General features: G+C 41.8%; 1 protein-coding gene across 10 annotated transcripts in view; it reads left to right on the top strand.

The window, feature by feature from the left end:
* Nucleotides 1-13,021, top strand: part of DOCK3 (dedicator of cytokinesis 3) — a 605,476-nt gene that overhangs the window by 553,100 nt on the left and 39,355 nt on the right. For all 10 annotated transcript variants that reach the window (XM_032805794.2, XM_032805793.2, XM_032805795.2 and 7 more), the window contains 4 exons: nt 8,281-8,422; nt 9,821-9,987; nt 10,531-10,617; nt 11,099-11,278. In XM_032805794.2, the coding sequence (XP_032661685.1) occupies nt 8,281-8,422; nt 9,821-9,987; nt 10,531-10,617; nt 11,099-11,278 (576 nt within the window). The remainder of the gene's footprint in view (nt 1-8,280; nt 8,423-9,820; nt 9,988-10,530; nt 10,618-11,098; nt 11,279-13,021) is intronic.

The raw sequence follows: 13,021 nt of genomic DNA, 5'->3' as shown, positions 1-13,021 counted from the left end.
TAAAATGAGTGTTGCTGATTATAGTTTGACACCTCATGTAAAACTTACTTGTCTGACAATTCTAGTGTAGGTAGAGCCGTAGCCAACTACACTGACAAGATAAACTAACTTGAGACAACTAGAACTCTAGATTTCTGGTTTTCTTCAAGGGAAGGTGTGACAAGAGATTGTAATCAATTTAGTGGTGCATAGGAGGAAGGGAGGTCAGAGCCTGCAATGGTGAGAGTGTGTGGGTGCTTTGTTAGTTATGTATATATTTTTAAGGTTTCCCAATTTTAAAAAAATACCAGTACTTTGAAGGGAGTTAAAAAATTTAAACTCTGGTGTATAGGTAATTTGAAAAAAAGTGTGTTTTATGGAGAAACTTGAACGGGATGGAGGCATGTTAGAATAGGTCACCAACAGAGGTGCCACTGGTGGAGGACAGCATAGAACAAGGGACAGACATGAGAGGCATGAAAGAATCGAAAGGGCAGTTAGGCACACAGTTTGGATGGAGGAAAGGGAGCTGGAGCAAAACAGAAACAGACTAGATTAGAAAGTTAAGCCAAAGCTAAAATGTGCAAAGCCTTCGTCAATTAGCTTGATTCTGATGTGGAATGTTAGTGGAAGTGGGTAAAGAGATCAAAAGAGATGACAAATCTTACAAGAGTGAACATACAAAAAAAATTAAGGACTGGAATATTAGAGGTGCTCAAACCCTGATAACCTACAGAATCTTACATGATAAATATGATTTCTGAGGGTCAAAAAAACAAACAGAAAAAGCATAACCATATCCAGTAGTTCAACTGTGAAAGGCAAAATGTAGAAGAAACCAGTATCAACACATATGGAGATTTTCAGAGGAAATTATCTCAGTTTCACCTTTTGTATCTGTCAGTGGAAATTTCAGAACATGAACAATAAAAACTAGTCATCAGAGCAGAGAAAGAGATCCTAAGGTCTGTAGTTCCATAAGTGAACCTAGCCTACTTTTCAGTTGTGGACATACAGCTGCATCTTGGATAGTAAGTGACCTGGCCTGTATGTTTAAGAATATGCATGAGTTTTCAGTGGTACAACAAGTACTCTTGGTTAAATTGTATAAGAGTGTGGGAATTGCTGCTAGTGATAGAAACAGGAAACACACTGTATACAGTTATAATCCCCCTTAATTCTTTAATTATATTCCATAGCAGTTTTTGTACTAGCAGAATGGGAATTAATAATTCAACAACCTCAATAAACTCCCTCTTTCTCTCTTAATAACCGATAGTGTACAGACATTTCAGAGACTGAATCCGTTAGCTGACCTATCTGCATGGATCATATAGTTACATGGTTGATTAGTGTTAATCTAAAGAGTAAGATTTTCACTGATTTAAAATAAAATATGTATTCAGGAATTCTCAGGGATCAGATAAGCACCCAGCACTTTCCTCTGATTTATTGTTTCCTTGCTGCAGATTTTAAAACAGGAAATTACCATGCTCAGTTCCACCTCTTCCACTTGGTAGCAAACATATCTAAAAATGTCATTGTTCATGTTGCTATGAATTCTGAATCTCTTTCTGTCCTGGCTGTATAAAGGGCAGTTAATTAAAAACTGTCTGATTCTACATTACAGAAGTTCAAGTAAGGCTTGACAAACCATGTTTTGAGAGCTTGCACTGGCTTCTGCAGGGAAGAATCTGTATTAAATGTAGATTTCAGGTATTCTCAGTGCATTATGGTTAGAACCATAATAATTTGATGCATAGGCTCACAATTTCCTGGGTTGCTACAGTCAAAAGGCAAAAAAAAAAAAAAAAGATACAACAAGAAGTAGAATGGGTCTCTATTTACAGGTACATCTTTCATGACAAAGTTAATAACAGCTGGGAACTTTGTGCATTACACACAAAACTGTCCAGATCCATCATGTAATATTTCTTCCTGTTCAACAGTTGCTGTGATTGATGTATGGCAAGTTAGATATCACAGACGGAACTGATGTCTGTTCCAAAATGACGTAGTGTGAGGCCATGGAATAAGCATTTATTTTGCCCATTGGACTTGGAATGTTTTTGCTTCAAGATCACTAGAGTGTGCCTTTCTACTTGTGTTACAGTCCTTACAGAATAGCTGGTGATCTATCATAGCCACCAGGAACAATCCATTGTTTTAATTTCTAATTTTAGTACTTCATAAAGCTCATCCACTTTCTCATTTTCCATGCAATGTTTAAATATGCTGCAAGGCAATGAAAAAAAATTATTTAATTCTTTAGCAGAATTTCTTGTATTTATCTTGCCACCTTTTGTCAATACAAACAGGAGATATGTTTTAGCTCCAATTATCTTCCAGCTGAAGGAAGATGCAGCAATTATTCACAGGCACCTTAACTTCCAGTTCAAGAGGAAGGCAGAGAAAGACATCCATGAAACAAGGGTATTAAAATGTACCTCTTGCCACTACAACTAATGAACTGATGAAACAGTGCCGTTTTTCTGGCTGACCTTAATATTCTTTCATTACCTTTTGTCCTTTCCAGACTAATCAGACAGATAAGTTTTGACACCCTAAACAGTTTTGTCTCTACTTCACAGTGAAGGTTAGAAATGTTGTAAACCTCTTCTTGGAGTGGAGGTTAAATCTCTTTATACAGGATTCTGCAAAGTGAATGGCAAAAATAACTACTGCCCTCGTCCAGAACTAATAGCTGCTCCATTGTCCTTCCATGCACAGGTAAGTAGATCTTTACAGAGAAGAAAATTCTAGTAGCAGGATCTCCCCTCAGAGCAATTCACACCTCAAAGTTACAGTTCTTTGTCTACTACTCCATCCTTCTGCAGTCACAGGACTATGCTGGCCCCTTCAGAGGACAGAGGGATAGAAATTTTATGCTTGGAATTTCGAACAGTGGTTTCGCAGGCTGTAGCCAGGGTGTTCTGTCCCTTCTGCTATCTCACCCTTTCCCTGTGAACAGGGTTGTGGGACTCAGAGAGCTTTGGCTGGCATTCTGGGAGTACAGAGCTAGCTCCAGCTCCCTCTTGACCACTATCCATGATCAAGACTAGGCCTTATTTGATATGTCTTTTTCTGGACACTGTGTGTGACTTAACAAGACAATCTACATGGCTATGCTGAAGTCAAGTTCCCACCAAGCTCCGTTGTGGTGAGGGGAGCTACAGTAGCAGCAACTTTACTGTGATCAAGTAGCCCCATGCCAGAAGCCATTTTTCCAGAGGTTCATCCCGTGGCCATTTGGCATTTGTCTTCTCCTTCCCCTACAAAGTTTCCAGGAATACATTTCTCAGTGCCAAACACCCAAACAGCACCCTACCCAAAAGCAGTCAGAGTCAGACCTCCCACTACCACAGATGAGGTTCCAGGAGGTTTCAGAGACAAAATAAAAATCTTTATATTCCTCCTTCTGTTACAATAATGATCTTTAACATGGAACATAAAGAAAACTCTCACCACCTCTCCCCTAGCCCTGCAGGCAACAGTGATCAAGAGCTCTAGTCAGACATAGCTCCCCTTCCCCCCAAAAAAAGAAATAAAATGCTTAAGGATGTCAGAGACGTTGACATTCTGGGGCATAGTTGGTCCCACCATTTTACCACAGAGAACTCCCATTTTTTGATCGATGAAGTATCCAGGGTCCTGTACTTATCATCAGAGAAGGAAACTAGCAAAAAAGGAAAATCTGTCAAATGCTTCTTCTACCTTAAGACTGAAGAAGACATGTTTGTTTCTCCATAAACCCAAATCTCCTCGACTTTGTTAAAGAGAAGGGTCACCCAATAGCACTCCTTCTTTTCCAAACTGTAAACTGTATCTTGCCCAAAGAGATATTTGAAGAATGGATTCCCAATGTGTACTTGTCAGCCTTCACTATTAAAGAGAGCTCTATTTGCTTTGTATGAACGGTGGCCATCAAGAATCTGTTATTGACCAGTAGATATTCATTTTAAGAAAGACTCAAAGCTTGTCTCAAAATGTATTTCAGTCAGCATAGCCTCAGCATTTTGCTCTCAAGGAAACAGACTACTAGAAGTCAGATGACAGAACAAGGAGTAATGGTCTCAAGTTGCAGTGGGGGAGGTCTAGTTTGTATATTAGGAAACACTATTTCACTAGGAGAGTGGTGAAGCACTGGAATGGGTTACTTAGGGAGGTGGAGGAATCTCCATCCCTAGAGGTTTTTAAGGCCTGTCTTGACAAAGCCCTGGCTGGGATGATTTAGTTAGTGTTGGTCCCGCTTTTGAGCAGGGGGTTGGACTAGATGCCCTCCTGAAGTCTCTTCAACTCTAATATTCTATGATTCTAAGTCAAATCTAGAACAGAGGATACTTAAGAAGTCATACAAAATGAGGAAGAACTTGGAGATTTGCCAGTGTGCCACAAAGTATATCCACAAAATTGCCTTCAGCTTAGTCTTTGTCATTAGTTTTCCTTACTAACAAAGACAAGAGGGCTATATGGCTTTATTCATAGCAACTGGATGTCCAGGCCAAACATAATTTTATTGTACTACTTTTTCCAGGCCAGTACTTTGGTACAACTTAGACAAGGACCTAAAAGAACAGAAATCCTATGTCCCAGAAAAGAAACACCCTTAGTCTTCCTCTCAGAATTTTGTTTTTTTGGCTGCTCTCCAGCAAAGTCCAAGGTTAGCTCTTGTTTCAAGTGGGCCTTCTCATTCAAGTTGTCCGGAGGCTGAGAACTACAGAGGCCTCCAACAGTCTTCTCACGTCAGAATATCAGCAGATCCCCTTCTCTCCCAAAAGACAGAATTCATCACTTCAAACAAAGGGGAGAAAACCACCAATTAGTGTGTACCATCTAGCTTCAGATAGGCTGTATGTAGAATTTTTTCAACTTCCACTCTAATGCATTTCATCATTTCACCAATTCCTTCAAACTTAAAACAAAATAAGATATTGCTAGCAGACATTAGGTATCTGGTCAACATTCAAGCAATAAAGCAAGTTTTGATGTCAGAAAGATTCCAAAGAATGTAATACTCCTGTTTGTCCTCTCCAGTAGATCAAAAGTGCATAATGTTGTCTACCTATGCTCCCATTTAATTGCTCCCACATTAGTGGGAGCAATTAAACCAATTCTGGATAAATTCTTTCATAGCCTATAGAGAGGTAGAGCTCAGTGGTTTGAGCATTGGCCTGCTAAACCCAGCATTGTGAGCTCAATCCTTAAGGGGGCCATTTAGGGATCTGGGGCAAAAATCTGTCTGGGAATTGGTCCTGCTTTGAGCAGGGAATTGGACTAGATGACTTCCTGAGGTCCCTTCCAACCCTGATATTCTATTATTCTAGTTCAAGATGGAAACACTAAGCAGCATGTAGCAGCAATGGAACTGGAAAATTTCCTTGCATTCATTAATTTTAAAGATGCCTATGTTCATATTCCAAAAGTTGAGTCCCATTTAAAATAACTTCAGTTTACATTGAGTCCGAGTCATTGCACATTGACATTTCTGTCCATCAGTTTGTTATGACACCTAGAATATCTTCCCTAAGATTTTCATCATGTTGGTCATGACACTGTGCTGGTGATATATCAGTCTTTAATTTGACAGCTGGTTGATTTGAGCACTGACAGTGGATAAAGTATAGTTTGTAGTGGGGAAGACCAAAACTCTCCTGTCAGCTTCCTGATTAATGTGGAAGAGTATCTTGTAATTAGTTTAACAGCACACTTTCCCACAGGTACAGCAAATGCAGCATGTGTATGTGGTTTGTTTTTGCCTTTGAGAATCCAAAAGTCCATGCAGTTAGCAGCTCAGCTTTTCTCACCTATTTGCCTATGACATCTTGCTTGGATAATTATTAAAATACTAGACAGAGACCTTTAGTGCCAGGTCAGGGGATCATCAAGCCTTTTGTCCCTTACCTATAAATTTCATTTTGACAAGAGACTTTCCGAATCCACAATGCTGCATCTGGTGGTTCTGTGACAAATCCTGGATGATGTGGGGGTGGGGATGTTTGTGTGTCTATATATTTATATGGGTTTAGTTTAATAAAAAAAGCAATCTATCATTTAGCTAAGAAGCAATTTAGATGAGTTTTTAGGGGTGGTCTTGTTGCTGAGCGGTTGTTCAGTGCAAAGGATTAATCTACTTATGTGTGAGAGGACAGTGGAACAGCCCATTAGTTCTGGATTAGAGGAGCTTCTTGCAAAAATATAATGTAAAGAAAGGCAAGAAACAAAATGTCCTTCTCCAGTCAATGTTAAATGCAGCTTTCACCCTTAGCCCATTCCGCCTGTATCTCTTGTGATTAATGCTAACAGGGTGCACATATCTTTCCTAGGGTATTGTATTAGCTACAAGTTCTAATAATTTAATTGCTCAACTGGTTTTAGAAAAAGAGCTCTATAAAAAAATCATCATATTTTTCTTGCAGAATGGAAAGATCCCAAATAAGTGTAGAGACTTTATAGATCTAAAGATTGTATCAGCCTTCTTTTACCAATCTGGAAATTCTACAACTGAGCAGCATTGATTACAACATGCAGAGATGAAAGGAACTGCTTCAAATTACCAGGGCCTCAAAGCCTTGTTTCCTAATTTAATTTAGAGTAATGGAGCATTCTTTTAATGTAATCCAAACATGAATACCACACTGAAGGCTCAGAGTGTGACAGGTTTTTTCCCAAAGTTACAGCTCAGTATTTATTTTGAGACTAGATTACGGTGCTTCTGCACCCACTTGCCTGGGCATAGAGGGCTATGTCTGCAGTATGACCAGTATGGTTTTCCTACATGGAAGAGGAGGATTCAGCGAGTCATCTCTTTGGAGGCTACCTGAACTTCTCATGAAGAATGGAGATTTGGGGCCCAGAGATTTGGGGCACAGCCATTCCCTTCCATGAAAGAAGGTGTAGTGTCTGAAGGAGCAGCTGCAGAGCTACTCTCCAAGTGTGGCATGGAGGATTCCTTCACCATGCTGAGTCCCTGCAGACCTTCTCAGTACATTATTCAGTGTGTGGGATGAGAATAAGATTTGCGCCTCTGTGCACAATTGAGGGAGTTTCCAGTCTTCTCTCCTGTTTTTAACGATCCAGACAAAAAATTAAGTGAAGATAAAAGGCTGAAACATCTGGGAAATTGTTTCACCAAATAGCATAACAAGATTTTTGATCAGCTTAAAACTAAACAAGATTCACCCAACAGAGAGTTCTATGTGTATTTACAAATTAGTTAGGTTTAGCAGACTATATTCGACATAAGCAACTATATCTTATTTTTAAAAACATCATCTGGAAGAGTCACTCCTATCATGACAGGTATCTAAGCGGGTTCTGTCTAAAATGTGTGGTCCTGTTATAAATCATGTTTTCAAATACATAGGGCTCAAATGTCTATGGGAGTGAGATTTGCAAGGCTATCCTTACACAATAAACCATGGCTTGAAGCTTTGGCTTACCCCTCTACTTCAGTTGTTACAAATACAATGTAAGTAGATGCAGTTGTTTATATCCTTGTTGAGTGGCAGTGCTGCGTCACTTTACAGCTGAAATTCTAGAAGACTTCCTTAAACCTGGGATGAAAAAAGTCAGCACATTGCTTTTGGGAATGTCTCGTAATTGGAATTTTCTGGACTTTACTGCAAAATTTTGTCAAATGAAAAAGAGGACAAATTCTTGGGGTGGATGTAGAAGAGATGCTGAATCCTGTCCTGATTCCTTTCAAATCATGCTGAGGTTATACCATTGACTTCAGAGGATTCTATCCTTTATCTATATTCATTTTTGAAAACGACAGTACATTAATTTTGCTTGCAAAAAAGAGATTCTGCATTTCAGGACAAAACCTGTTGCTCCTACTCTGTCAACTTGGTTAAAAGAATTTAAAACATATTTGGGCCTGCTGTGGATTAGCTTACATCTTTAATGGGACAAAAGAGGAAACTAGATTATTAGTAAAGTATGTCTTACTTCCAATAGTTACTCTAAACAATTGCTTCGGTCCATGTTCCAACAGTGAGTACATCTTGGAGGCTGAGTTGTGGATTCCTATGTTTGATGGCATCCATATTATAGATAGATGTAAAGTTAAACATTGTAAATAATTAATAGTAATAATGAATAATTAAGTAGTTAAATCCTTTAAAGATGTTTTCATAACTTTATCATTTATAATTTTATTTTTTATGTAATAAAAAATTAAAAATATATAGATTTGTGCCTGTTGTTATGTATGAAGAAGACCTCTTCCAATTAAACAGCAAGGAAGGCAAAGACAATGGTTTAGGGATTTAGTGGTTTTCATGCCTGTTTGTTTTGCAGAACAAGGAGTATGTATGTCGAGGCCATGACTATGAAAGGCTGGAGACCTTCCAACAAAGAATGCTGAGTGAGTTCCCACAAGCCATTGCAATGCAGCACCCAAACCATCCAGATGACACCATTTTGCAATGTGATGCTCAATGTATCCTTTCATAAAGGCAGCCTAATGTTAATCAAACGGTTGTAAGACACAAAGGATGTAGGGAAAGGAAAACGGTTTCATTTTAGAAGATCTTGGTTCATCTCTGGCTTTAGTGATAGGTGTCATGATTTTCATCATCTCCAACTTGTGTTTAGTGGATATTTATCTACATCATTGCACACCAGTTGGACATAATTGTCACTTTTGCTTAGGGAATACTCCAGGTCATGGCTGATGTATATTTTCAGGACTGTGTGGGAAGACGTGCACAGGGCCCAGTCTGGTCCATGACACTCGCTCCCTTATTGAACATTACATTTCACTAGACATCCACCCAGCTACCTTCTGCAATTCCCCAAGAGAGAACTCTGCAATTAGATTCATACCTATTCTCAACATACTTTCCGTTTTCTTTGTTTTTCACTTCACCTTCCTTTTACATTGCACATTCCTTTCCATCCAGACCATCTGCCTCTTTTATGCAGTACATCAGACTTCGAGTCCACTTCATCCCATTGATACGAATCTGTATGATGAATTTAAATGCAGACACAAAAGTAATGTTGCTGTGCAGTATCTGAGGACTAGACTACATGGCATTTGTTTGAGAGTGTGAACATTTTAGGTGAGAAGGGAGGGGAAGATTGCCTGCTGGCTCCTATTTCATTAATTACGATAATGAACAGTACTTTGATTTTACTGACTAATAGCCTCAAGTTAAATTCACCAAGAGTAGAATGGTCAGTATTTCCCATTCCTACTGCTGCCTTCCGTCCCTGACAGAACCCACTTTTTCCTTGCTGTGTGATGCCGAAACACCAAATAACAAGGGTTTGTTTTGAGTTGTGATCATTTGGGTTTTCTTTGCTTTGCTTTCTAATGCCTTGTCTACACACAAGTTGCATGAGTTTAATTAAGTTGGTTTCTAAACTGATCTTTTTAAATCAGTACAACCTGTGCATGGAGACAAAGCCAAAGTAAAGGCCAGATTTTCAAAGGTATTTGGGTGCTGAAAGATGCAGCCCAGATGCCTAGTAGGATTTACAGAAGTGCCTAAGCAAGTTAGATGCCTAACTTCCTTTATCATCAATGGGAATCAACTGCTTAGACACTTTAGCAAATCCCATTAGGTGCATATTTGGTTGCTTAAATGCCTTTGAAAACCTGGCCTGAAGTTCCTACAGCACTGTATGGTCCCCTGGCCCAATGAGTTGCTGCTACCTTTGAAGCAGCAGTGAAAAGGAGAGGTGTGTAATGGAAGGAAAAGGGAAGTATGGATTTCACACTTTCTCCGTCGTTTTTCTTTTGGTAACGTGACATCCCTAAGGGAGTCATGTTTTGTCTCATTGTTTTCTTATTTGATACCTCCGTGTGTTTCCTTGACTCCTTGTTTTTCAGATTTACAGATATATGCAGTGATTCCCATCCCAGACAATATTGATGTGCTACAAATAGAACGTGTGCCTGATCGTATAAAGAGCTTTTATCGTGTCAACAACATCAGGAAATTCCGCTATGATAGGCCTTTCCACAAAGGTCCAAAGGACAAAGAGAATGAATTTAAGGTAGGAGCACTCAGTAATAGTAACTAAATTTTAATCTTTTCAGGGAGGTAGTGTCTTCCTCTTCTGCATTTGTACGGCACAGCACACAATGGGGCCCTAATCCTAATTTGGTGCTGCAAGATGTTGTTTTAATTCAAATAAAATGCAGGACTGTTGAGCCCAATGGTTGCACACCTGGCATAAGTAAAGCCTACTCTGTTTAGAAGGTACTTGTGGCAGTGCCATGGAGAGGGATTCTGAAGCAATGGGGCTTGCTTTGTTGATTCACATATTACCCAAAATGCTTCCTTAGTTCCCAGCTAATTGGTCTAGAAACTAACTGAAAAGTGTGATGCATTGCTTTAAAGCACACATAGTTTTTTTCTTTGTGTTTAAATGTAAAGCAAACTTCAGTTTCATGTTCCATTCCATTGTGGAAAATATAATATCTGCTCAGAGTTATTAATGCCCTCTTCTATTCAGCAACTCCTGAACAACTGCAGTGAGAATAAGAGTGTTCAGATTCTGATTCACTGGGTCCCCTACTTACTGTATTCTTTGCAGAGCTTGTGGATTGAACGAACCACTCTGACACTGACTCACAGTTTACCTGGGATCTCCCGGTGGTTTGAAGTGGAGAGAAGAGAGCTGGTAACATTTGTTATACTTATAACTGAGATTTGAATGGATAGTTTCTTCAGAATGAAGGATGGGCAATTTAAAGTCTCTTGACTGGGTCCTGCAGTTGAAAAAAATTCATGCTTCACTGGTGGCTATTGCAGAATCCATTCCCTCAGCCAAAATAATTGCTAAACATAACAAGAGGAGTAATGTGAAGGAAACAGAGCAGTCAGAGTAAGTGCCAGTGAGATGCGATTCTGAATCTTGACAGCATCTTCAGTCAGTTGTTCAGCGACATGTGACAGCTATTGTAACTGCTTAGATGAGTGCACAGCGAGGTGAACTGAGATGTATTGCTGATACACAGTAAAAAAATGGCTAGCTAGTCTGCACATCAGAAAAAAATTGGAGTGCTCATCAAGCAGTAGTAGGAATTGGTTTCATAGTAAGGAAGGGAACATGGTGGCAGTGAGGTGTCCGTGGCATTGAACTATTCTTTGTTGCCTTGTAGGTCGAGGTGAGCCCCTTGGAAAATGCCATTCAAGTTGTTGAGAACAAAAACCAGGAGCTGAGGACATTAATAAGCCAGTATCAGCACAAGCAAATGCATGGCAACATTAACCTGCTCAGCATGTGTCTGAATGGAGTGATTGATGCAGCTGTGAATGGTGGCATAGCACGGTACCAGGAGGTAAGCAGGGACTGTACCTCTGAGTGTAGTATAAACCTGTTAGCAACTCTTTCCAAGTAGCAGTTCTGCTGCTGTGTTGAAAAGAGCATGACATATTTGACTTTTTATTATAAGAAATTACCCCCGTGTGCCCAGTTTTCATACTTGTGATCTAAACAGGATGCTGAAATCCCATGTTTAGTTGTGTATATATATGAGCACTTGGACATGTAAATCCTGTTGTATGTAGCTAAGTGTTGATGTGAATGTCCAGTTCTTCTTCGAGTGCTTGCTCATATCCATTCCAATTAGGTATGTGGGCGCCACGTGCACATTCGTCGGAGACTTTTTACCCTAGCAACACTCGGTGGGCTGGCAGGTCGCCCCCTGGAGTGGCGCCGCTATGGCGCCTGATATATACCCCGGTCGGCCCATCCGCTCCTCAGTTCCTTCTTACCGCCCGTGTCGGTCTTTGGAAGAGTGGAGCGTGGCTTAGCTGATCTCCACCTCCCTAGCGATTCGCTCGTTTATATAGTTATTGTGTACATAGTTCATTTTCTATAGTTCTAGTTAGCATTTAAATTAGTAGTTCTTATAGTTGTGTATATAGTTAAAGAAGATCGGGGGCTCGCCCCTTCTCCTCCCCCGGTACCGGGGCCCATGCCCAGTTCACCAGGCTTCAAACCCTGTGCGGCCTGTCATCGGCCAGTGCCCACAGGAGACCTGCACGACTCCTGTTTAAAGTGCCTAGGCGAATCCCACCTTGCGGACAAGTGCCGAATCTGCAAGGCGTTCAAGTCGCGGACAAAGAAAGAGCGGGATATTCACCTGAAGCAGCTTTTGATGGAGGCAGCGCTAACTCCTCCATCCTCGGCACCGACTCCGGCACTGGGAACAAGTGCCTCCTCCGCACCGGGCTGCCCGGCACCAGTAAAGGCTCCTCGGCACCACCCTTCACCGGCCCAACCTTCTGCCCAGCACCGCTCCCTCTCCCCGAGGAGCAAGAGGCACAAGGCTCCTGCGGCACCTACAGCTACACCGCAGTCAGAGCATATCTCCAAGACGGACCGCCTGGCACCGTCAACTGCCACGGCACCGCTTGTCTCCGCACCATTGATTCCAGTCTCACAGGAGCCGTCGAGTCTGGTGCCTACCAGCTCCCCGGTGCATGCTGCGGTCAAGCTCGTCATGCCCTCCACACCGGAGACCTTCTCCACGGCGCGGGACCTAATTGCTCTGACAGAGCCTGAGCGGCCCCAACCCCCGGCACTGCCGGTGCGGGTTATTCAGTCGTTGGGCAAGCCCATCATGGTGCGATCACCTTCCCTGGGCACCATCGAACGCCGTCGGTCCCGATCTAGATCCCGCGGTCACTCTCGGTCCCGACATCGCTCCCGATCCCGGCGCCGCTCACAGTCCCAGTACCGTTCTCCATCCCGGTACCGGTCGTACTCACGGCACCACTTGAGATCCCAGTCTCCATCGTGGTACTCTCAGCACCGGTCCAGATCCCGGCACTGCCGTACCTCTCGCAGCCGATCCCGGCATGATGATGTAAGGCACCGGTCGACCTCCCAGCACCGCGGTGGTCCCAGGTCCCGGTCCCGCTCCCGGCACCACCATGGTTCCCGGTACCGTTTGCCGGTACCACGCAGAGATGAGTTCTATGGACGCAGAGACCTGGTCCAATCAACTTCAGCTCCTCCATGGCCTTCGCGTCATCCGTCCGCCTCCTCCCACACGGACAGTGCCTCCTACGGGGGT

This window comes from Chelonoidis abingdonii, chromosome 16 (assembly GCF_003597395.2).
Source record: "Chelonoidis abingdonii isolate Lonesome George chromosome 16, CheloAbing_2.0, whole genome shotgun sequence".
NCBI classification, from domain to species: Eukaryota; Metazoa; Chordata; order Testudines; family Testudinidae; genus Chelonoidis; species Chelonoidis abingdonii.
The sequence above is the reverse complement of the archived record's forward strand: the minus strand, read 5'-3'. Positions and strand labels throughout refer to the sequence as shown.